At 43.7% G+C, this 22,906-nt stretch overlaps 2 protein-coding genes across 3 annotated transcripts in view; one reads left to right on the top strand and one right to left on the bottom strand.

The window, feature by feature from the left end:
- Positions 1–1,036, top strand: part of B3GAT2 (beta-1,3-glucuronyltransferase 2) — a 246,643-nt gene extending 245,607 nt beyond the window's left edge. The window contains exon 4 of the mRNA XM_082249788.1: positions 902–1,036. Coding sequence (XP_082105914.1) covers positions 902–988 — 87 coding nt within the window. The 3' untranslated portion in view covers positions 989–1,036. The remainder of the gene's footprint in view (positions 1–901) is intronic.
- SMAP1 (small ArfGAP 1) overlaps positions 830–22,906 on the bottom strand; it is a 592,387-nt gene continuing 570,310 nt past the window's right edge. For both annotated transcript variants that reach the window (XM_082249786.1, XM_082249787.1), the window contains one exon: positions 830–2,496. In XM_082249786.1, coding sequence (XP_082105912.1) covers positions 2,359–2,496 — 138 coding nt within the window. In that variant the 3' untranslated portion in view covers positions 830–2,358. The remainder of the gene's footprint in view (positions 2,497–22,906) is intronic.

Genomic DNA, 22,906 nt, shown 5'->3' with positions numbered 1-22,906 from the left:
ATTCAGTCCATATCTCTAAAGTTGACATTGGGACAATACACAAAGTTCAAAATCAAGTTTTTTTTTTGTGGAAAAGTTCTATTATTTCTGGGTTCGATGTAGACATTTGGTATAACCTCAGAAGCTTCAAGAGAAGCATCAGTTTTAACAATGCATCTGTACTGCTGGTTAATTAAATGAAGATAAAAATGTAAAATAAAACCCATTGTTCTAACTTGCCAGTATTTTGTATTGTAAATTTGCAGCTCTTGACACTAATAAAAGCAGGAGACACAACAGCAAATTAAAATCACAGCCAAAAGAAACTGATTAAGTAAATAAAAGTAATAATTCTAATGACCAACTAAAACCAAATCAAACCTTTTTATTTGATCTAAACCATGTAAACTGCATGGGGGATTGTAGTGTTACTAACCAAGTTTATCTCCGACAATCACCATACTTGCAGCAATTATAATCTTTGTGCTGCAAAATAGGCCACTGTCAGTGAAGGGTTAAACTACTAGATCTAAATGGCTAGAAACACTAGATCTAAAGCAGCCATGCAGTTCAGGTCTTAGCAGTGTATGAAATAAGAAGAAAAAAAAAAAAAAAACACAATTGCATTTGCATTTTAATTTAAATATTCCAAAAGTGGTGTACCCCAAACACTGAACTTATGGACAGGGTTGAACAATATATGCTTGTCAGAGATGAAATATGCCCTCACTAACCCCACATTTGTGGGTGTGATTCCCCACCTTCTCCTATGTACAGAACATGTTACATACCACTTCAAAATGATCTAGTCAGAGTGGGCCACACACATGAAGGATCACGTTAATATTTGTTTGTTTCATTTTTTTTTTTTTTTAAAAGCAGCATATTACGAAAATAGTAACTGGTTTAACTTTTCTTTCAGGTTCTAGTGTGGCATACACGAACAGAAAAGGTAAATCTAGCTAATGAGCCCAAACATCCTCAGGATACAATTAAAATTGAGGTATGATAGTCAAATGTCATCACGCGGAATCCTGAAAAGTGGGTACCATTTGGAACCTTAGATGTGGACCTTAAAAGATGATTGAGGAGCTGCCATTCCTTCACCCATATTGATCATGGCTTGGCTTTAAGCTGAAGCTTCAAGTCACTGGAATACAGAGAACTAAAAGACACTGTGCATTAAACCAGAGAAGCTACTGGGCTCCAGACTCCAGGTGCTGGGAGTGCAACCCACACTTCTACTGCAGGACTAAGGAGAACAGAGCTATGCCATAGCTTCAAAGCATACCTGGACATATACTCCATAGTCAAAGGATCACCTAATTTTGCCTGAAGTCAAAATTAAACATGCCCCGCCTGTGTTGTGTTTGATATTTTACAGCTTGTATGTTTTTTTGTACATCAACTGCATGAGTCATCCCATCACCTATATGCTTTTAGACAAACCAGCAGCAGGATAATTTGGAAGTGTGTTGATTTGGCCCTACTTGATAAAAGTAAATGGTTACTTATTTTACAGAACATTCCACTTACAAAACTACAGCACACAGATCAACCATTTGCCTTGTCGGTACTAAGTAATAAACTATATAGCCTGAAGGGCTGCATTAAATACAAACAATCTGAAGGTTCATAGATTAATACATGGGAGAAAACATCTCATTAATACTAGGCACCTTAAAATGTAAACACGATCACTGGCATAAATCTGGATGTGCCTTTTAGGGAGAGACCTGTGTTTACTTCACGGAAGAGTGAAAAGTCCATGAGTGAAGCTTGTACACAATATTACATTAGTTTTTAGCTCTAATGTAAACAGAAGTTTGTCAGTTCTATTATCTTAACCCCAAATTTTTCAAAGTACGTCATCCAGACTTATGTTGCTTTCATGTATGGTGGTACTTGTTCAGCACACCTTAATTACATCACAGCTAATGATAAATGAACATCCAAAAAAGATACACAAGTAGAGGTGTCTGGTGATACATTTACAATCAATCTGACAAAGAAATCATACCTTGGTATGACTATATTTTTGTTTTGAATAACCAAAGGGTAATTTGGGATTGGGTGCTAGGTATTGCATTAGGAAATTGGAAAACACCAATTATATCCAGTCCCTTTAAACCATAGCACAATAAAACAACATGATACAACATGTATGTTTATAAACAGTTAAAAATCATGAAAAATTATTGATATGTAAATGTACCTTTTTCCATTACCATCAGACCTGACAAGGTGACTGGACAAGCCTCTTTATGAACATTTGGAAGAGAGAGCTTAATATATACATATTTAAAACAAGGGGTATTGGTGTGCATTAAAGCAAGGAATGTCAAATGGATCCTCTTGATGAAGTCTCATGGGCTGTTCTCATTTCCACAGTTGTGTACTTAGAGTCTGACCAGCAGCGTTCCCTGACCATCCCGCTCCGACAGTGTTTGCTGGCTGACCAAATCCCATCATATTGCTTGCTCCATTCAGATTCATTGCACTCATCTGTTGATTCATCTGTGAAGCACAAGAATATAATGTTGCAATTAAACACAAGCACAACCATTAGCTGCGTGGATTTCCAGTGCATGGCTGACGTTATTCTGTGACACTTAGAAGCTGTTCCATTTAAAGCAGCCTTGTAATGACAGATCTCTGTGGCATCCACAATACTCACATGAAAGCAATCTAAAAAAGCTCAGTACAACATATATGTAAAACCATTACCAGCACACCTCTATCAAAAATGACTTTCTTACCTTTATATGTAACTTTTGTCATTGTGAAAACGTTTACAATTACACCTTTATAATACTGTTCACGATTTCTGTCCTTCCAAATATCACTGCAGCCTTACCTCCATTACAAAAATTCCTTGTTTCCTTTCTAAAAACTATTTTTGGCACTGGTGTCATTTGATAATTGGACATTAGTTTAATTGAAATCTGGGTATCATTAAAAGATTACATTGATACATAAAACACAGACAGGATGATCATTTGGCAATTATATATTCTTTTAATAGAAGCCTGTGAAGAAAAAAATGTAAACATGATTTTTTTCATATAGTGCCTACTAGGTCTTGCCTATTGTCTCATTTGCGGAAATAAATTATTGTAAGCACACGTTTGTTACTTTCTATGTATCCTATAACCAAGGATAAGTTGACACTGGACTTGAACAGTTAATGCATGCTAACATCTGGATTTTAGGTGAGACTTTAGATGTGCTTAAAAGGGCCACTAGAATTGACCTGAATCACAAGGTGCAGAAGGACGCAGTTAGTACTACTGTTGGTAAGTTACTTCCAAGCAAGATGCTTTTTAGGAATGGCTTTGAAAGGTTTGTATTGCTTTGAACTCCATATTCCTGCATTCACAGCACAGAATGAAAAAGCCCTAACATTTTTACTATCAAATATTACAAATACATACCAATAACACTGCTTAACAATAACAAAATGTAAAGTTGATGTACACAGAGCGATAAGACCATCCTGCATTCTTCCCAATAAAAAGCGTTTATTCAAAGACGTAAAGATAAAAAAACGTGTCCTCCCAGGGGTCAGTATCAAATTTTGATTGGCTTTACACAATGTTAGCACTTTTAGAGAAAGACATTTTGTGTACAATGAATGAGCTAAAATAAAAGGTGGATAATGAAGACAGCAAGAAAAGAATACAGTGTTATGCAGAGCGCCTTTTATCTCAAACATGATTCATGAACAAAATAAAATCTGTAGGAGGGCTTAAAGAGAATGTGTCACTTCAAGTCCCTTAAGAAAAAAGTGACAGGTTCTCTTGGAAGCTCAATTAACCCACCCACACACACCATATCCACCCTCATAACACTCCATTGCTGCGCAAAATGTCTGTATGAGCCATGGTTGTAAACCCTGTTTAAGCTGAATGTTTGAGCTTATGCTCCCCTCCCCCACATGACTCAAAGAATCACAAAATAGGTCCAACGGCTCCAACAGATGTACAGAAGAGTGCAGAAAGGCATCAACTTGGGAGAGTGACAATTATTATTTTGGCCTCAATGGGAAAAATGATAAGTTCTCTTTCATTTTTAAGTGATGGTTTCACAGTAGTTCTGCAAGGATGCATACTGCAGGCATGTGACATACTTGGGGAAGAATCTACTTGCACAGATCGTATGATTATGAACATATATTACAGCATACAGACAAGAATACGAATTTCAAATTAAAAATGACTTCCAGGTAAGCTTTGCAGCGATAGTGTAAAATGCATACTCACTCAACATATTTTCCTAAGCAAACTAAACCTTTATTTTTTTTAAAAGATTGACCTAAAAACTCTATACACATTTACTTCCTGGTTTGTGTAGCTATATACACACACAGTATACTTATTAATTAAATTTTTTAAATCATTAGACAAGGGTCCAAATTTTATATTAACAGCTCTCCCACCAGTTCACTTCTTATGGATCACAGCAATGTTTACATTTCTACTATGGGTCTTTCTGTTCAAAATTAACTATTATTTAAAATAATAAAGTAAAACATACATCGTGTTTTTTTTCCCCCCCCAAAACAAACAAGGCTTTATTTTGGTGATACTGGCTTGTATCTTCTAGGAATCAACAGACATCGGTTGCAGCCTCTGCTTTGATAGAGAGCAAGACCGGGCTGTCATATTGACAGCTAGGATATTCCGGCATGTGGGGGGGGGGGGGTATGGCAGAGGCAGGGAGTGAGACACAGGTCTTGTGTAGTTTGATTAGGTTTTTTGGGGCACAGATTGCACTCAAAGTCAAAAACTGGTTAAACTGAGGTCCAATTAAAAACAGAATTTATATATATATATATATATATATATATATATATATATATACACTTGAGAAATAATCTGTAATTCCATACTACCAATCTTGTGATTTACTCATCTTAACCACAATGTACAACTCAGCAAGTTACATTTATTAAAGTTTCTGCACTACTTGGGGGCGACTTCAGAAGGACTTGCATTGATTTTGGTTAAAAAAAGGTTATTTGCAAGCCGTGATGAAGTCGCGCTGTGCGGTGTAGCTTCAAAGTCGGGTGACTTTGAAGCACCACTAGTGTGACCCTAGACTCACACTATATAGGCATTTGCATCATCTAAATATTTTTCTGCCAGGCTTAAGAAAAACGTTTGAATTCCTAGCTTATGGCAACACAAACCATGTTTAATGCAGAAAATCCGAAAGGAAAAGATCAGAAACAAGGGACAAGATTGTTAAGGAATGACACATTGAAAGCACTTCGAAACAGAGCTAATTAACCACCCACTTTTTGGAGTTCTGTGCACATGAAGTCTTTAGCAAGATCCCACAATATAGCTGCACTTTAAGACATCGATATGTCAACTGAAAAGCCAATGTAATACACCTATATTTCAGCTACAAAGCCAGTAATCCTTCAGAGACAAACAATATTTTATCACTGTTTCTCATCGTGATCTCCCCAGCCACAGTCCAAGGCTAAGCGGGCTAAGCTTGCTTTATAACTTGCTGCTTTACCACCGTTTTATGAAGGAGTTTCAACCAACTGAAACGTTACAATATAAAACAAAGCAGCGAATTATAAAACAAGTCTGGTGTGCTTCAGTGATCCTTTCTTCTTTTTCATTCTTCTCACTGCCATAACAAACCAAGGCATTCTATTTTTGTTCTCTAGGGCTATGTGAACCATGATAACAGGGCTAATCGTCAAGTGCTGGGTTTGGCACTGAAACCCTTTTCTGTTTTCAACAAAGCTCATGGAAAAGGAAAAAAAAAATAAATACATTGGGTTTGGATATTTTACCTACAACCATAAACAGATCATTATAATTAGTCTGCACAAACATTTCTTTGTGAATTGAGTGACTACCATGACCGATACGCACATGAACACTTTGTGGTTGCAATGCTTTGCAGCTCATGTGCACAAAAATATTAAATGCACATTTCTTAATGGAAAATGTGGATTTACTAAAGTGTTACTTAACCTAGGACCCTGCATTAACTATATCTGGTCTCCCACAGTACACAGAACATGGAAATGCAATAGTTTAAACATAAACTGCTAAATACCTTTTCTCATCAGCAGTTAGAGCAGTCTCATGGACTTCTATCAGTGTCTGGTCAAAGCTTGTAGGAGGAGTTTTCATTATCCCCTGATTGTCCTATCAGGCTGCAGGACCCCTTGCCCTCTGTCTGGACAGTGCCGATTGGCCCTGTGCTGATCACATGCATTCTCCAAAGAAAAAAAAAATCTCTAGCAATACACACCAAACTGGGCACATGTGCAGCTTGTCCCCAAGGCTCTGTTCTATCAGGAGATGGTTTGGGGACTGTGGAAGAAGGGGAGGACCAGAGAAGACAGGATAAACTGCCTTTTTACACAATGCAGAGGACTAAAGTGGTTGTAAAGGCAGAAGTTTTTTTTTTTTTGTTATTTTAATGCATTCTATGCGTTGATTTTAAAAATATAAGCCTTCTGTGTGCAGCAGCCCCCTTAATACTTACCCGAGCACCCTCTCCATCCAGCGATGTTGCGCGAGAGCTTTGGCTGTCTGGGACTCTCCCTCCTCATTGGCTGAGACAGCAACTAGTGCCATTGGCTCCCACTGCTGTCAAAGACAGTGAGCCAGTGAGGAGAGAGAGGAAGGGGGCTGAGCCACGGCTCTGTGTCTGAATGGACATATAGAGCAGCAGCTTGGCTCAGGTGCCCACATAACAAGCTGTTTGTTGCGGGGGGATTTGGCAGGAGGAAATGGCCAGGAGCGCCAGTGGGGGACCTGAGAAGAGGAGGACCGGGGCTGCTCTATACAAAATCAACTGCACAGAGCAGGTAAGTATGCATGTTTGTTATATTTAAAGAAAAAAGAAACAAGCCTTTAATATCACTTTAACCCCTTGGGTTCCTCAGTGAGTATAATACGTATGCTTTACTGCATATACAGACTGATTTTACTGTTGTGGGTTTAGGAACACTTCTTTTTTGCAAAATATGGACTTATTTCATACACTGACAAGTCTAGGAGGAGAACTAGCATGTAACAGAGTCCTTTAGCCAGAGGACCAAGCCATCATAATACAGCCGCCACTGCTGCACAAGATGACACTGGTACTACAGACTGGAATAGATATCTTCATACAGAATCACCAATCACATCTCTTCCTGCTCATGTCCAATAGCAAAGGATCATGGGAGATGCATTTGGAGAGATGATCCTCCCCTTCGTCAGCTAGTAGCAATCCTCCAGGATGAGTATATGTATATATATATCCATCTATCTCTCACGCTGCAGGTATTAACCCCTCACCAACCTTATTACAACCACCAATCACTACAGTATGGGTGCAGCAGAAAGGAGCATATTAAAAACCAAATTTGGGGGAAAAAAAAATGTCAAAAATTAATAAGTTGGTAAGTAAGCAATATATGTATGCTTGCTGATTAGATGTTATTTTATAACCATGCAATCACAATTAGAAAATACAACAAATAATTTAATAATGAACCTAGGCACAGAAAGAGAAGTAAACAAAATAAAATTTATAAACAAACTCATCCTATATAGTGAGAATGTAATTTGCAGATGAAAAACTATTTGTGATATAAGAGGGGGGAAAAAAAATGAGAAAAAATAAAGAATACAAAAATAATTTTTTTAAATTGTAAAAGAAAATAAAGAAATGCAAATTATATTAGGTTAGGCATATGTAACTTAAAGCAGGGCTCCATACTCCTTTAGAAAAAATGACAACAAATACTTTAGCTGCGACTTTTAATTTTAGAACACTTAAATATCCACAAATACAGAGGTGTCTTCACCTGAGCCAGTTTTTCAATAGGCTGTCAGGTGCTGCCACTGCAATCTTACCTAAGGGGAACCGGCAATGAGGCCTTGTGGCTTCACAGCCGGTTCTCTACTGCACATGTGCAAAGCGTGCAGCTTTTTGTGAATGGCACGTTGGTGGGGAAAGGAGGAGGGCGCTGAACTTCCAGCTGAGTTCGCCGCGACATCTGGGAAGAGGTAAACAAGCAGAGCTTCCCCTTTTGAGTGGAGCTCCACTTTAATAATGAACTATGGCTATTAATAAAGTGTCACCATTACTAGAAACCTAGGAGAGCAAGAATGCTCATAACATCTGTGGAAATAGATAAACCAACATGTGAAATAAAAATAAGCAATTTAATAAAGATTATAATCATTAAATGAAAGTGGCAGAAGTTAGGTGGGTGAAGAGTTAATATCCACAGCGTGTAGACACATCCCGAAGGTTAGCTGTTCGGTAGATTGATCTTTTTTCCAAAACGAGTCTCCTATTATCCTTTGCGATTGGACCTGAAAAGTGATTCTGTGTAAAGGTATCTCCAGTCAGCAGTACCGGTGACATCTCATGGAGCGGCAGTGGCCTGTCACCCGGCGACAGCTGTAGTTGGATGGCTTGATCTCTAGTTAAGGGACTCTCTCTGCTCTGTTATATGCCAATTCTCCCCCTTTCTTCTTTTGTTTTCTTTAGATTTTGGTTTCCCAAGCCTACGTACAAGGTGGTAGCATGGCCATTAGCTACCTCTGGGGCATGTTTTTTAATATTCCATTTATTATATTGAGTAAGATACAATTTTATGCTCTGTGAGATACATTTTTACCATTGAACATGTTGAAGACTATTCCAACAATGTTACTACTTTTTACCATATTTCTTAGGGATTAACCCCACATGCCCTCTAGTGGTTGTTCATATTATTCCACATCATTTGTGTTTCCCTTGGTTATGGTCTTTAGGTTTGATTGTGTGCACCATAGGCAATTTCATTTGTTTTTTTTTTTCTAATATACTGGCAGATTTCTATGCTAAACACTAGCACCACTTTCCATGCTCAACTGTACTCATTATCCAACACTATCAAATTATCTCAGATTTTGAATCTCTACTACTAATCACCAGAGTATCCACTTGTCTGGACTATGTTGCACTGGTGCTATGTTCTTTTAATAAAAGGGAGAACATTGTAGGGCTCAAGACTCCTGTGCATGATTATCTAGTGAAAGAATATATTTAGTGATGGCAACCTGTAGGCAGAGGGGAGCATTGCAAAATAGTATGTACAGCTTCCACTGGCCAGTTTATTTTGAAGAAAGCAACATCCTAGCTGGATTTTGGCAGTGTAGGATGATGGGATGTGGTAATTTTCATAGTACCAGTGAGACTGACACTACAGGGATTGAGATGGCTGTACGCAACTAATCGCAACTTTCTTGATAACCACATCAAAAATAACTTTTAGGTAAAATATTTAATGTAGTTTAGTGTACTGTAGTGTAGTGTATTGTTCCTTGTAAAGGTCAAGAAAAACACATTTCCTTAACTTGACTAAACTCCACATTAAAGTGGTAATAAAGGTAGAGGGTTTTTGTACCTTGATGCATTCTATGCATTATGGTAAAAAAAAACCTTCTGCGTGTAGCTCCCCCCAAGCCCCCCTAAAAATACTTACCTTAGCCCGATCTTGATCAAGCAATATGCACAAGAGCAGTGACTCTCTCCATTCTCTCCCTCCTCATTGGACAGAGAAGAAGCAGTGGGAGCCATTGGTTCCTGCTGCTGTCAATCACAACCAGTAAGAAGGGAACAGGGCTGACCTGCGCTCTGTGTGTCAATAGATACACAGAGCCAACTCAGGAGGGATCACACATAAGTGCCCCCAGAGGAGCACCAGTGGGGGACCCAAAAGGAGGAGATTCAGGGCTGCTCTGTGCAAAACCATTGCACATATCAGGTAAGTATAACATGTTTGTTATTGAAGGGAAAAATATGTTTGCCTTTAAAATCACCTAAATGTACCTTTTTTTGTTGCAGACTGATCTAACACAACTCACCATAGGCATGTGTGGAGAGGACTCTACAACATATATGGAAATCATTGATATGCTTTGTACTGTATCACAACCTGACATTGTTGTATGTATAACTTTATCTGCTTTACAAACTACAGCAGAAATCACATTCCAAGTGCTGGAAGACAAAAGTGCATAGTAAAAAAACCCATGTCAAGCAATGAGAAGAATAGAAATATACTAATGATATGGAATGTATGGTTGCACCACTGCAGAATGGCAGATTGGTATAGTCATTACAACAGCAGATTAGCAGGATATTATCATAAATAAAGCTTAAAAATCGAGCCTGAACAAAATGAGCCACTCTGGGTATTTTTTAACTTTTATTATTACTAAAAGTGACTCAACTTGTGACTGAGTGTGGGCACAATGTTTTCTGTTCCAATTTAACTAATACAGGTCTGCTATTGTATGGCAAAATGATCTTCTATTTACTCAGCTGCCTATGTCAGACACAGTCCCCTTATCATTAGGGAATATTATCAGAAATACAAGCAAAACTTGAAGTAAGGCCTGAAGGGCATAAAGGATGGCCACATCTAATCTTCCTCCAAACACTATTACCCGATGAATATTATTATTTTCAAGTGGACCAGTTAATCAAACAGCACTGTCATTTCTGTGAATAAGCAATTTGAAAATAGCAAGATAAGAGCTGTAAGTGAGCAATTTGAAAAATGCTATTCTTTTTGGTAGAATCTCATCAGATATTTCTCCTTTGACAATGTGGAGGTTAATGACAATACAATTTCACCTCTTTGTGATAGAAGCCTTTAAGTGTGATTGATAACTGTTAATGCATCCGTAATCTGTGCAAGAACTATTCAATTTAGATCATAAAGGGCAGATATTTATTTTTCTCCAAATTAATTTCAGAGTAAAGATAAGTTAAAAACATGGCAACTTAGATAAAAGGCTGTGCCAATATACATTTCCTCAAAGGAGAATTAGTAAAGCATTCATAATAATGAGTGTGTAGTCACAAGGGCGGTGCGTTGTTTCTTTCAGGGCAAAACTCAAGAATTCATTCCTTGTAACATCTACAGACAAAGAACCCCAGACACAAATATTACAGAAAGTCTAAAGAACATTAACCACTTGTCGACCCTCCACAGTACAAATACTGAGGCAGGGCAGCACTTGCAGGTACAATAAAGTACATGAATGTCATTGTGCCCACTCTGGGTCTACGAAAGTGCTGCACCCAAGGGACAAGACTGAGCTCAGTTTACAGTAACTAAAAGGCAGAAAGCAAGAAACATTTTGGAAAATATCGTTTTTTTTTTTTGACTGTGCAAAATCTTGACCCCTTTTTACATCCTAAGCACATTATTAAATAAAAGACAGAAATAGGGAATGCAAATTAGTTTCTCAGTCCCTCCAAAACAACTATATTTGGTGGCATGTTGCTTGAAGCTGTAAGAGTTTTTCCTAAAGCGTATCTATTTTTTTAAAATGTTGATACAGTAAGGAAAAGTTACAACCCATGTTAGTTTTTTTTTTCTTCTTTAAGAGCCGGTTCGCACTACTCCGACTCAGTTGCCCCGACTTTGAAGTCGCCCGTGCAGCACGACTTCATTGCGGCTTGCAAAAGAAACTTCTCATAATAGAAGTCAATGCAAGTCGCTCCGACTTCGCCCAAAAATAGTGCAGGAACCTTTTTCTAAGTCGGAGCGACTTGAGTCGTTCCGATTAGAACGGTTCCATTGCACAGCATGGAGCGCTACTTGTCAGGCGACCAAGTAGCCTGACAAGTCGGAGCAGCGTGAACCGGCTCTAACTTAGTGGGAAGATTTTTCTTTCAACTCCTATCCTAGAGACACGCCAGTAAGTGAAAGGAAAATTTTCCCAAAATGGGGGCAAACCCCCTTTAAGCTACTTTCACAATGCTCCATTGCATAAACACTGTAAAAATGCATATGCATTTTTGCCACATTCTTACCACATTTCTGGTCCATTTTGTCACTGTGGAAAAAAAAAAAAATACAAGTAACTCAAAAATCTAACCAAAAACGCAACCGCTTGATGCTGTTTTTATTCCTTTCAATGGGGAGGTGCGTTTTTGGTGCAGTTTTTTTACCACAACAAAAATGCAGGAAGCAGGATTTTACAAAATCTGCAGAGTCACAACTGATCAATGCCAAGAGTGCTTTTCACAGGCTTTCATGACCATGCATTTTTCTTCCAATAGGTGTCTCCATTAGAAGACTTCCCCTTACCACCTATTCAGTTGTACAATTTGAATTTCCTATTACTTTCGGTCTTTGTGAAAATGGTCAAATAAAGGGTGACAATCCCCAGCAGGGACAAAGATAGGGCTAAAACCTGACAGGGGTTCTAACCCCTCCAAGCCCTATAACTAGAGAAAAAATGTGGCATTATGTATATTCACTAGTTAAGCTACTTGTAATGAATGCCATGAAGTCTGCCTGTACTAAAAAGGTTAACAAAAATATTGCACAGCACCTAGCACAAAGACAGATAAAATACAGTATTCATGACAATAACATACAAAAAACTCTACAGTTCAATCCATGTGTGAATCCTTACTTGTACAAAAAAGAAAAACATTACCCAGTCCAACTTATAGTTCAGAAATCAAACTCTTAAAGTCTTCATGCTTACCACCAACCAAACATGCACCAAAGGAAAAGCACTTAGTTTATGTAAAGGACCTATTTAAAGGTTAAAAATGGTCAATGCATAGCCTAAAACAGCAGGAAAAATGGGATTTTTGACTTACTGTAAAATCCAGTTCTCTAATGTTCATTGATGCACACAGCTCCTGATCTTCTTAACCATTGGGTTATGTTGCCCCCTAAAAGAATAGGACACTAGGCAGAAAAAAAGTCTGGCTACGCCTATGGGCAGTCCCAGGGGGTATTCTCCCTCTCTCTGCTATAGTCACTCAATTTTGTTACAAGCAGTGTCAGAAGAATTACAACTCCAAAGAGGGGCGGGTGCTGTGTCCGTCAATGAACATCAGAGAAATGGATTTTACGGTAAGTCAAAAATCCCATTTTCTCTTTCCTTCATTGACGTACACAGCTCCTGATTTTCTTAACCATTGGGATGTCCCAAAGCATTGTTAAACATGAGGGGTGGGAACAGCGAAAAATAAATCCTCAAGGCTAACTATAACTAACCAGGTAAACAGGAGCTCAACCAAAACAACTGGAGCTCACCTGAAAAAAACAAAACACCCCCAAAGAGGACCAGATCCTCTAAACAGCAGCCTGCAAAAACCTTGCGGCCAAAGGAAGCATCTGCAGATGCCAAAACATCCACTTTATAGAACTTTGTGAAAGTGTGCACAGACGACCAGGAGGCCGCCTTGCAAACCTGCGTCACTGACGCCTGATAAGGGAAAGCCCAGGAGGCACTGAGCGCCCGAGTAGAATGCGCCTTGAAAGGGAAAGGAGGAACCTGACCCTGGATGAAATAGATCTGAACCGCCGTCTGTCTGATCCATTTCGAGGCCGAGCGGTAAGCACAAACAGTGAATCTGACTTCCCAAAAAACTCTGTAGTTGCCAGGTACACCCCGATTGCCTGGTCCACATCCAAGGCATGCAAAGCAATTTCCTTCAGATGTGTTGGCCTGGGACACAGGGAAGGCAACAAAATGTCTTCATTCAAATGAAAATCAGAGACAACCTGAGGAAGGAATGATGGACAGGGTGAAGAACCACCTTATTACTTTGAACCACCACCAGTAAGGTGAACGACAAGATAATGCCGCCAATTCTGACACCCTGTGCGCAGAGGTGAAACCACCAAAAAGGCCACCTTCTGGGACAGCAGGGGAAAGCCAAGAGATCCACCTCCGGGATGCCCCACCGGAGACCCAACTGATGAAACACCTCCGGATGAAGGGATCACCCCCCCCTTGGTTTAACGCCTGCCATCTGAGGTAGTCCACCTGAAAGTTTTCCACCCTGGGAATGTGTACAGCGGGGAGAGCTGGAATGAATCTTTCTGCCCACTTTATAATGCCGGCTACCTCCAGAACCACCCGGACACTTCTTGTGCCCCCCTGGTGACTGACATAAGCAACGGCCATGGCATTGTCTGATTGAATACACACTGGACATCAATGAAGACGATTTGTCCAATGTTCCAAGCACAGTCTAATTGCTCGGAGTTCCAAGACATTGATCAGTATTTTGGACTCTTCAGGTGTCCAGATCCCCTGAGCAGAATATTTGCAGAGGACGCCTCCCCAACTGACAGGCAGGCTTCCGTGGTAACCACTGTCCAATACAAGGGGAGGAAGGATTTGCCCAGGTGAAGCGCCGAAGAACGAAGCCACCATAGTAGGGACACTTTCGTTCCCCGGCTTAGCCGAGTCCGATTGTCCAGAGACTGCGGATTATTGTCCTATTTGGTGAGAATATCCCTTGCAGGGACCTCCTATGGAACTGTGCAAACGAAACCGCCTCAAAAAGGTAGACACCATCAGGCCCAGCACCCGCATGCAAGTCCGGAGGGATAACCATCTGCTTGACAGCAGGAAACGAATTGCAGCCTGTAGTTTCTGGAGTTTTTCCGGAGGAAGGTGAACACTGGCTAAGGCCAAGTCCAGAGTCAGACCAAGATAGTCCAGCTTGTGGACCGAACCAGAACAGACTTCTGAAAAAAATGGATTTTTGTAAAATCTTACCGTAAAATCCTTTTCTCTTAGCTCATTGACAGACGTAGTCCTCGGTGATACAGCACCTTCGGGTTATGTCGCCTCCACAGGAGTAGGACTAGACAGGAAATAAAAATGCTCTGGCCACATCCTAGGGGCAGTCCCCGAGGGTATATCCTCTCTCTCTGCCACAGCAAATTAGTTATGTCACAAAGCAGTGTTTAGAGAATTTAACCCAACCCAACTCCAAAACAGAGGGGCGGGTACTACGTCTGTCAATGAGCTAAGAGAAAAGGATTTTACGGTAAGATTTTACAAAAATCTATTTTTCTCTATCGCTCATTGACAGACGTAGTCCTCGGTGATACAGCACCTTCGGGATGTCCCAAAGCAGTACCACAAATGAGGGGTGGGAGAAATGGAAATGAAATCCAATCTAGAAGGCCCAACCGGTGCCAACTAGAAGTTTTACAATGCTCATCCTCAATGATGAGACTCAACAAAAATTTTTTAACAGAATAAAACCTCGAGGTAGACCTCCGGTCTCCTCAAATTGCGGCCTGCAAAACCTTGCGGCCAAATGAGGCATCCGCCGATGCCATCACATCAATTTTATAAAATTTTGTAAAGGTATGTACCGACGACCAGGTGGCCGCCTTACATACCTGGACCACTGACGCCTGATGGCGAAAGGTCCAGGAAGTACTGAGCGCTCGAGTGGAGTGCGCCCTAACAGGGAACGGAGGACTCCGACCCTTAATAGAATAAGCCTGTACCACCGTCTGTCTAATCCATTTGGCAATAGTCGCGGCAGATGCAGGCAACCCCTTTCTGGGGCCATCCGTGATCACAAAAAGTGAATCCGTCTTACGGAACGATTCCGTAGCCTTCAGGTATACCCTGATTGCCCGAACCACATCCAAGGAATGCAACGCATGTTCCCGATGATGATTGGGCTGAGGACACAAGGAAGGTAGTACAATATCTTCATTCAGATGAAAATCTGAAACCACCTTTGGAAGAAAGGATGGCTTAGGATGAAGCACTACCTTATCCCTATGAATCACCAAGTATGGGGACTGGCATGATAAAGCAGCCAGTTCTGACACCCTGCGTGCAGAAGTGATAGCCACCAAGAAGGCCACCTTCTGGGATAAAGTAAGCAAGGGAATCTCCCTGATGTTTTCAAAGGGAGGTTTCTGTGGAACCAACAAAAACAAATTAAGATCCCAGGGCGGTAAGGGCGCGCGGACTGGTGGGGCCAGGTGCCGCACCCCCTGGATGAAATTCCGCACCAAGGACTTGGTAGCTAAAGGTTTCTGAAAGAAGATTGCTAATGCTGAAACTTGACCCTTGATGGTGCTCAAGGCTAGTTTCTGCTCAACCTCTTTTTGCAAAAAGGCCAATATTCGAGTCACCGAATAGGTACGTGGAGGAAATCCTAAAGATTCGCACCACGCGATATAAGTCTTCCATGTGTGATAATAGACTCTGCTGGAAGTCGCTTTCCTTGCTTTAATAAGGGTAGGAATGACTGAAGCTGACAACCCTCTGTCCTTCAGTACTTGGGTCTCAATGGCCAGGCCATTAAAACCAGCAACTGTAAAGCACGATGGTAGATTGGTCCTTGAGACCGCAGATACTCTCTGAGACGAAGTTCCCACGGAACGTCCGCGACTAGCAAGTCCAAGTCGGCCAGGCCGGCTTGACGAGGTCAGCCTAGAATTTCTAGGACCACTGGCACTGACTGGATCTGAACCAGGCGTCCCTAGAGCTATCTGGCCCCGACCATCCGAGAAAGTCTGGTCGTTTTCTGTTCCCACACATTTATCAGACACCGGATTCCTATCAGGAACGGTGATCTTTCCTGGTTGAACCTCAGGGACTGAAGTCACCTGGCTAGAGGCTTCTTGGTCTGTCTGGTCAACCAGATCCGATTCCTGTGGGGAATTGAGACTAATCTTAGGAAAAGGTAAAGGAAAAGATCTGTTCAGGGAACGGTGACTACCGCTCCTTGTAGTACTTAAATGTTGGAAGGGAAGAATCGCACCGGTAGCAGTAGTCGATGCTCGATCTAATGTCCTGAATACCGGTGAAAACGTCCCCCCACCCTCAACCCGGGTGGGGGCGCACCTTCAGGCTGTGTAATCCTTTGCTTCGGGTTTGGCTGAGTCGGTCCTCTGTTTGTCCGACCAGCCCCTCTTGAACCCTCCTGGAGGAGTCTTGCCTTTCCCGCTTGTTCCAGCCGGGCGTGCGAACCCTTTATGGGTGGTAAAGAAAGGTCCTCGCTTGTTGCGAGGTCCCTTAGCTTTAGCAGCCTGTGGCAAGAAAGTGCTCTTGCCCCCAGTGGCATCCTTAATGATCTCATCTAGGGTGGCCCCAAATAGGCGATTCCCCTGAAAGGGGAGATTCGTCAAGGTCTTTTTGGAACCTAGGTCAGCTGACCAGCATTTTAACCACAGCACACGTCTGAGGATTACCGCTGACATAGATGCATGCCCTAATAGGGGGGTAGCATCCAAGGCTGCGTCACAGACAAACTGTAGCCCTTGTATAATCTGTTCCATCAAATCAGATGTTCCCTGGGGGATATCTTTTCCCCTCAGGTCTTGGCGTACCAATCTCGCCCATTCCGTTAGTGTCTGGGAAACTAGACCAATAACAATTACTGGTCTAAATGCTGACCCTATCAGGGAGAAGATAGTGCGGGACTCCGCTTCCACCTTTCGATCCACCGGATCCTTAAAGGACGAAGTGTCCTCCACTGGGATAACCGTGGCTTTATTCAGCCTGGAAATAGGTGGATCCACCACTGGTGGTACCGTCCATTTCTTAATGAGGGATTCCTCAAACGGATAGCGTCTAGCAATACGCTTGGAAATAGTAAAGGTACGCTTAGAATGCTCCCATTCTCCTTTAATTTTATTACCAAAACACTTGGGTACAGGAAAAACCTTCACCGTTTTGATGGGCTTGTTAGTACCAAAGGGAATCTCTGTTTCAGTTGCCTCTGCCGGTAAAACCTCAAGTCTTAAGGTTTCCCGCACCGCTACAACTAGTGCGTCCACCAATGCTTCTTCCTGAATTATGGCGGAAGAATGAACGTCCTCCTCACTGTCTGAGGGAGCTTTACCTGAGATAACAGCCCTTGCAGAGGGACCTGCAGCTGCAGTGACCATCTCTGAATCTGAGTCAGAAGTGTCAGATGATATAGGGGTAGGCGGGGGTCGCTTTCTTGACCCCCGTCCCTGACAGGCCGTCTCCACCCGAGCCACCAAAGACTCCAAAACTGATGTAAATGCGTCCATACTCTGTGCACCGGCGGGTCCCGTGGTCCCCTCGAGGGAAACAGGTGGGGGTGCTTGTGTGGCAGGGTCCATGATAATTCCAGTTACTACCCGGAAAATTCAATCCAAAAATAAAACTTTTTTTTTTTTTTTAGACCCCCAGCGCTACAAAGCCCCTCAGTGTTAGCTGCTCCGGGACCCCTATCGAGCGAGAGAGAGAGAGATAGACCCCCAGGCTCACCACTTGATGCTCAGAGTTTTCCACTGCACTTGTCTCAGCACTGTCTCGAATCGACAGGAAGTCTCTTGGCTGGCTGCCCGGGAAGAAAGGAGGCGGCTCCGCCCCTCCATACGCCTTCCGGCGCCTCCCCTAGCTCCACGAGGTGTTTGGATCACCTCAAACATGGCCGCCCCCATGCTGGAGACACGAGGCTACGCCAAAATGGCGGCCTCGTGCGATCTAGCAAGCAATGGCGGCGGCTGTACCGAATAGCGGCGTGACTACAGAGCATCACAACACCTTCTCTACATGGGGATTCAGCCTGGTCGGCGGTACCGGACCCTGGCGGACCGCATGGCCGTCGGAAGGCCTGCTATTGCTGGAGACCTGACTTGGAAAGCAGTTTACATGTCCATGGCTTCTGACTGGTAGGATACTTATATTATCACAGTAAGATTACCGTACTGCCACTGATTACAATCTTTTAACATATTTACAATTAGATTGTCAGCTCCCAAACCAAGCCTCCTGGCTTTTTGCACATAAAAATCACACTCAAAGTAGGGGGATCTGTGCCATGTTATAGGATAGAGGGGAACTCATCCTTACCATACAGAGAGGGGCCCGCGTTCACCACAAGACCCGTCAGGGGGAAAAGGGGGAACATACTACTCACCATACCGGAACCAGGCGGGCGCCAACTCCTGACAGTACCCCTCTCCACCGGGGCGGGAGGGCTGTCGACCAATACGGACGCAGTGACTCATGGTCCTTGGCGTTTCAGCGAGACGTTTAACTCGCAGGGTCAGTCCCTCCAGTGGGACTATGTCGCGGCCGACCCAGCGCGGAGCTATGGCCTGCACGCGCTCGTAGGCTGAACTGGGGTGACCACCGGATCTCAACATCCAGCCCGTCGCCCAGTTCAGCTTTCTTGCTTGAAGATCTCACAGGAACACTGGAGAAAAAAAGCTGTCTAAAAATCTTTTTAAGAAAAAAATCCTGCCAGGACCGAAGATCCCAGCAAGGTATCTAGGTCCTTACTCCTGACTAGACAGAAAAAAACTGATTTGCTGTGGCAGAAAGAGAGAGGATATACCCTCGGGGACTGCCCCTAGGGTGTGGCCAGAGCATTTTTATTTCCTGTCTAGTCCTACTCCTGTGGAGGCGACATAACCCGAAGGTGCTGTATCACCGAGGACTACGTCTGTCAATGAGCGATAGAGAAATAAAAAATCAGCCAAACCCTCAAGCTCGTATGGTGATTTCCAGGTTTTCCATCAGAGCAGTAGGAGACTCTGCTTGCAGAAGGACGACGTCCAAGTTGCCCAGTACCACTATCACCCATTGGTATAACAATGCTGGCACCAGGGCCAACAGTCCCGAGGAGCAAAGGTGAGACAAAAATGTAACACCACAAACTGATAATGCTCCTCTCCCATGGCAAAGCGGAGGAAGCACTGGAGACGGACACATATAGGAATATGAAGGTAAGCGTCCTTGATGTCAATGGAGGCAAGAAAATCCCCGATGCAGGGAAGCCACCACCATGCAAATGAACTCCATTCTGAACTTCTGCACCCGCACAAAGGAGTTCAGTGCCTTGAGGTTCAGAATTGGACGCACCTTGCCTTCCTTCCTGGGGACTGTAAACAGGTTTGAGTAAAACCCCTGAAAACGTTCCAAAGTCGGAACCGGGACCATCACCAGTACAGTAAAAGGTCTTGCACTGCCCCAAAAAGAACCTATAAGCGGACTGGGGACAGTCACACACTGGAAGAACCTTCCTGGAGGGTAAGAACGAAACTTAATCTTGTAGCTGGACCGTATGACCTCGTGGACCCACTTGTTCTTGTACCAGGGGAGTCCATGGGTCCAGGAACCAGCGAAGATGTCCCCTTACCTTGGGTGAGGGCGCACCTTCCTGCTAAAGGGGCCTTGTCCATGGATCTGGAGAAGCCCGCACTTGACTTGCCAGGCCAAGTTTGCTTGGATCCTCCAGAGGAGGCCCCCGAAGGGCTCCGATCCCTTGTCCATCAACCCTGAGGAACGAAAAAAACTACTTATGACCTGAGGAGGACCAACGTCTATGATGAGGGTCCTAGCCCTTCATAGCCTGCGAAAGAAAGGTACTCTTTCCCCCTGTGAGACCTTTAATGATGTCATCCAGGGTAGCACCAAACAGGCGATCTCTTAGAAAGGAAAGATAAGTCAAGGCCTTTTAGAAGTCTGGTCTGCAGACCAGCATTTGAGCCAAAAGACACGCCGAAGAACAACTGCCGAAACAGAGAGCCGAGCCACTAGGGGAGCCGCATCCAAAGAGGCATCACAGATAAACTGCAGCCCCTGGAACAGTTGGTCCACCAGCTCAGCAAAGGCAGCTACTTCCCCTCCAGGTCACGGCGTAAAAGCTTAGCCCACTTGGTCAGAGTCTGCGACACCAGGGCAATGGTAAAAATCGGCCTCAGTGCCGAACCAGCCAGGGTGTAAGATTGCGGGCGACAGCCTCAGCCTTCCTGTCAGCCAGGTTTATTCTGGAATTCTGAAGGTAAACCACCAGTGGAACAGTCCACTTCTTAAGAAGGGACTCCTCATAGGGGTATCGCCTAGCAACTTGCTTAGGGACCCCAAGGAGACGGTATGGTCGTCCCCACCCTTTAGTGACAATTCTGTCAAAATAGTAGGGGAAATGGAACGCCTTTGCCGCTCTAGATGGTTTGTGAGTGTCAAAGGAAACCTGCACCCCCATCGCAGCCGTGTCCTCAAACTTTAAATCTCAAGCACCTTTTCGTGCACAGTTGCAGAAGCGGAGGAATCATCCTCACTATGAGGATTCAGGTCACGTGGTCGCAGACCCAGCAGGGTGACCAGAGACAGATGAGGCAGGGGAAGGTGGCGAGGGGGCGCTTTATGCCAGCCCGTCGCCCAAAAGACACCTCCACCCAGGACACAAGGGACTCCAGGACCACCGTCAGTGCATCGATAGATGGATAGGACAAGAGGCTCCCATGGTCCCAGAGAGGGGAAACCTGTGGGGAGATGTGCTTCAAAGACTCACCAGGGGGACCCAACAAAAAAGTGTAACACACTTAAGGGACAACCCCCACCACTCTGGCAGCACCACCCATTTGCCAGTCACAGACCACCAATGGATCCTCAGCAGAGACCGAGAGGGCCCCACCAAACTCACTTCCCAGCAAAAAAAAAAACAGGCACCGCAGCCACCAGGAGATCCTGCACTGCACGAGCGGAGTTTAGGAAATGAAAGGATCCAGGAGTTAGCACCAGGGGATGAGGGGCTCCCACCACTGAAATCGCTGCCCAGGGGGCTCCACTGTCATGACTGCCACTATTTGCAATGGGAAACCACCGCAAAATGGCCACGGACTACACAAACATGCCCATTAGTCTATTGAGCACACAGGCTACAAGTAAATGGTGGCCCCATGAGGCTCTCAGGGACCCATGAGGGATCCCTAGGCCTCAAGAACAGGCCCAGGCAGGACAGGGGCCCTGGCAGGAGCCTCCACCAGGTAAAACCCACCTTGACAGCTGATCGTCCGGTCGCCGGCGCCCCCCCCATCACCGGCATAGCGCCCTGCCCCCCACCCCAGGAGGTGGACCAGAACACCGACACAGCCCCAGCGTAAGTAGAGGGTGTAGGATGGGGGGTGCCTGACGGAAAGAAGGGGAACCTGGGGGTCCAAACGTCCCAAGGAGGGGGCTCACGTCCACCCCAAAACCCTCCAGAGGGAGAGGGAGGGACAGCTACTCACCATACAAGTACCCAGACGGGCATCGCTCCAGACAGAACCCCTCGCCATCTAATTGGGGGGCTGTTGGCCAGAAGACATGCTGCGACTCAGACCGAAACCAAGTCGTATGCGACCTTGCGAGATGTTTAACTCGCAGGCCAGCCCTGTCTGGTGGGTCGCGGCCGACCTAGCAAGAAGCTAAGGTCTGCGCACTCATGCTGGCCAGACTGGGGTGACCACTGGATCTAGATTATCAAGTCCGGCAGTTGATTGCAGATCTCACAGGAAAAAGACAGGAGAAAAATTTGTACATAAAAGAAAAAATTGCCAGGACCAGAAATCCTAGGTCCTTACTCCTGACTAGGCAGAAAAAAAACTAAGTACCTATAGCAGAGAGAGGGAGTATACCCCTTGGGACTGACCATAGGCATAGCCAGACTGCCTAGTGTCCTACTCCTGTAAGGGGCAGTATAACCCAATTGTTAATAAGATCAGGAGCTGTATCCATCAATGAACGAAAGAGAAACTCAGGTTTTCTAAGGAATCACCCCTTGCATTTAATTTATTTCTGGAATAAAGAGGAATTTTGACTTGTATGTAAAATTCCTTGTCTTGGGGTAGTGTACAGGACACAGGAAAGTATTTATAGACCTTGGGTTATAGGTGTGTACCTTTAGGTGACTAGACACTGGCAAGGCTTTTAAGGACATGTTCCCTAGGAGCCTTCCCTATAACCTTACCCCACTCCGAGAGTCCTCTTGGATGCTTTTTCCTCATTTGTGTCAAATTGGGATTGACTGACTGCCACCTCAAAATGCAGAAAGCGCAGATGAGGTGGATGGAGGAACTAAATGACCTTGCATATTTCATGGGAAAATCTGAAGTTATTTGTTGAAGTATTTCAAGTCCAGAATAGGACAAATAGCCCATTGGCCTTTAGTATTCTGAACAGGTTTGAAAAAACTTCTGAACCAGTTTGTGTGGGGGGAATGGCACAACTATTCCCTGGGACAAGAAATGGTTCATTCTACAAATTTGATTGCCCTTGGACAGATTTTGGTGGATTTGAGAGAAGACAGCAGTTGGTACTCCTCTGAAATCATCTAGATCAGGGACATCTGTGATGCAGAG

The sequence above is a fragment of the Pelophylax lessonae genome (genome assembly GCF_965119305.1).
Source record: "Pelophylax lessonae genome assembly, chromosome: 3".
NCBI lineage: Eukaryota > Metazoa > Chordata > Amphibia > Anura > Ranidae > Pelophylax > Pelophylax lessonae.
The sequence above is the reverse complement of the archived record's forward strand: the minus strand, read 5'-3'. Positions and strand labels throughout refer to the sequence as shown.